The sequence below is a fragment of the Alligator sinensis genome, unplaced genomic scaffold, assembly GCF_000455745.1.
Source record: "Alligator sinensis unplaced genomic scaffold, ASM45574v1 scaffold1368_1, whole genome shotgun sequence".
NCBI classification, from domain to species: Eukaryota; Metazoa; Chordata; order Crocodylia; family Alligatoridae; genus Alligator; species Alligator sinensis.
Window position 1 is genome coordinate 512,413 of NW_005842725.1, and position 2,933 is coordinate 515,345.

A 2,933-nucleotide genomic window follows, 5' to 3' on the forward strand; every position below is an offset into this window, starting at 1 on the left:
TGGGGGCCTGCGCTGTCCTGCCCCGTCCCGTCCCGTCCCGCCGGCGCAGGTAGGTCGTGGAGGCCGCAGCCGCCCGCGCGCACGTGGGACCTGCGGGCTAGGCGCCCCGCGCCCGGGGCGCCGCGGGGCAGCCCCCACGCGGGGTTAGCGCCGCGAGACCCGCGGCCTCGATCCACAGGGCCAGAGATGACGGAGAGGAATCCGTGGCGTTAAAAACATCCCGACCCGCTGGGTCTCTGCAGCCCCGGCACTAGAGGAGAATTGCTCTAGTGTTTTTCAGCAGTCAAACCGGAGTGAGAAGGAAGAGTCCGCGTTTTCTGAGGGCTGCCCTGGTCCAGTGAGGGACTCCTTGCGCCCAGCCGGGGCTGCCTGGAGTGCGGAAAGGCTGAGAACCACTAGTTTGTAGGGTGTTTCCAGTCTCTGTACAGCTTTAAAGCATGAACCTAGCTCCTCACCGGGTGACGGTATCGGGACCTCTTCATTTCCAAGGGGCTGCGGTTTGCCTGCTGTTCTGGGGAGTAGGTAGAAAGAGGTTTTTTGGTCACTGAAAATAGGGGTCAGTTTGGTTTCTGTGTGGCACAGCAGGTCCTGCTCTGCCCTCCCCATGTGCTGTTGTGACGTGACTTGCCTCTGTGGTGTTGGTCCACTACATCTCCTTGCCAAGGACAGCTGGGATGACTGGGCAGCCTGCTAGAGAGAGAGGCTGGTTTAGTGCTCGGTGTAGGTGGGGCTAGGGAGATGGGGCTGTGTTTGCTTTGGAGAGGAGAGAATGCAGTTTTTTAAAGGAAGAGGATTGTTTCATGTTGACTTTATTCGGTATGTTCTAATCTGTTACATCTGCGCACCCACCACTGAAGGCTGGGGCTGCAGAGGTGTCTGCGAGGGAAGAATTTGGCCAACAAAATTATTACTAAGGGTATGAAGTGTATGAATGTGGCCCTCTGAAAGAGTTTGGGGTTAATATGACAGAATATGTCTAACTTGGTAAGTAAAGCATCTTAATTATTGCAAACCAAGGTGCACCAGAGACCCTCTTCAACGTTAGGAGGTCTGTCTTGAGATTTGGCAGTTCTGATTAGGGATATTTGTATGCATCTTCCCAGAATGAGACTTGAGTGGCCTACAGCAACTCCACCTCCTTCTTTACCAAGGAGGTGTCCTTCTCAAACCTGGCCAGTGCTAGGAAGCTTCAGGGAATAAAATTCATAGCTCTCAAGCACTTCTGTTTACTGTTTTGTTTCAAAATAGACCCTCCCCCATTATGTAAGGGTCTTGGTTGTTTTTTTAGCAGATGTGATCTGGTCTTAGTGTCCTTTTGAAAGCCGACTTGCTAATAAGCAGTGCCCTGAGAAAATCACAATTTCACGGACTGTGCGGAAGCCGTGAAATTCACCCCACGCCATGATTTTTAAGGGGTGCAAACATAGGTGGCGGAAGACTTAGCTCTCTCAAACATGGGGCAGCATGGAGGGCCACAGGGCAGCCTAGGCATGGGCTGCTACAGTGGGTGGGGAGGGGCACACACAGACACAGAGCCTGCAGGTGACCAGGATTGCAGGCAGACGGCATGCAAAGTGCTGCCCACCAAAGCAGGTAAGTTGGGGAAGGAGAAGCAGTGTGGGGTGGCGGGGAGGTCAGGGCCCCCACAGTGAGGGAGGGAGTGGGGCAGAGGCAGGGGTGAACAGGGCACCAGGACGGGCGGTGGGATGCTCGGAGCCTGGGCAGCTTGCTCAGGACGGGGGCTCCTGCTGCTGCTTGCATCTTGGGAGAGACCTGGGGAGCACATGCCCCCTGATCTGTGTATGGGGCAAAGGTGGGCTACATGCTGGGCTCTGCACCCTGCTGCTGCTGCTCTGGGGGTGGGAGCTGGTGGCAGCAGGCACATAGTGTCGCGCAAGGCAGCTGGCTCCCAGAGCAGAGCCCAGCACAGATCGGCAGAGGCAGGATGCTCAGAGCCTGGGCGGCTGCTTCTGGAGCGGCATGCCTGGAGCAGTGGCAGCAGCGTGCAGAGCCCAGTGCACAGTGGGGTGCAGAGCCTAGCATGCAGCGGGTAGCCTACCTTTGCTGCATTTGAGGGGGCGAAGCCCATTTTCCCCAGGACACTGCTGCCTCTGGCTGTATGCCTGCCTGCCGCCCATGTGCGGGTAAAGTATCATTTTCCATAGAATATTCACGGAACTACCAGGATATATTGGCCAAGATCAATGGTAGTTCCGTGAATATTCTATGAAAAATTATACTTTTATCTGCATACATGCTGTGAATTTTCAACAATCCCTGACTCCTCCCCCCCCCAATTCTTAAGGTATTGTGTAGTTTTGAGGATTGCTTGATGCAATATGGTGCATTCTAGAGGCAAGACCATTAAAATATGCTTCACATGGCACACAAATCACCTTTCCTATGTGTTGTATCTAATCTGTTACCCAATTTCTATTTAATAATTTTCCCTATTGCATTTCTTTACTTTTTTCTTTTTTAAAAGTCCTTCATTTTTTTTCCCATTCTCTTGTTCTCTTCCTCCACCGCTCAGCATGTTGTTCATCTTTTTTACTTCTAACCATCAGTTCCTTTACTGCTTGTTTTTCCTCCCTGGCTTTCCCAAGTCTCATCTACTCTTTGCTTAACTGACTTATCAGAGTGTGTTTACCAGTTACACTCGTATAACCCACCCCGTTCTCATGCAATCTTATTCTGATGAGAATCACCATTTTTTGTTTGCAGAAATGTTTAGACTAAGGAATATAAGCAAAACCAATTACCTTACTCTTACCAGAGTAAGCATCTATCGGGAGGAGGGAAGTAGTCATGTGAGATTACTAGGGACCTACCAAATTTACAGCAAAAATAGTGTGTTGGCTCTTTTAATCTTGCATGTTGCCCCTGCCACTGCTGATTAGCAGAGAGCCCCACTGCTCCCTCCTGATCAGCAG

The 2,933-nt window shown here is 52.0% G+C and overlaps 1 protein-coding gene across 4 annotated transcripts in view; it reads left to right on the top strand.

Annotated features, from left to right (window-relative positions):
* Positions 1-6: 6 nt before the first annotated feature.
* The window catches only part of PUS3 (pseudouridylate synthase 3), a 14,274-nt gene continuing 11,347 nt past the window's right edge, over positions 7-2,933 (top strand). Inside the window, exon 1 of one of the 4 annotated variants that reach the window (XM_006034325.2) lies at positions 7-49. Coding sequence is in view for 1 of the 4 variants with exons in the window: in XM_014525015.2 (XP_014380501.1) it covers positions 438-518 (81 nt within the window). In the remaining 3 variants the exon portion in view is untranslated. The other 3 variants (XM_025216314.1, XM_014525015.2, XM_025216313.1) reach the window with 3 other exon arrangements.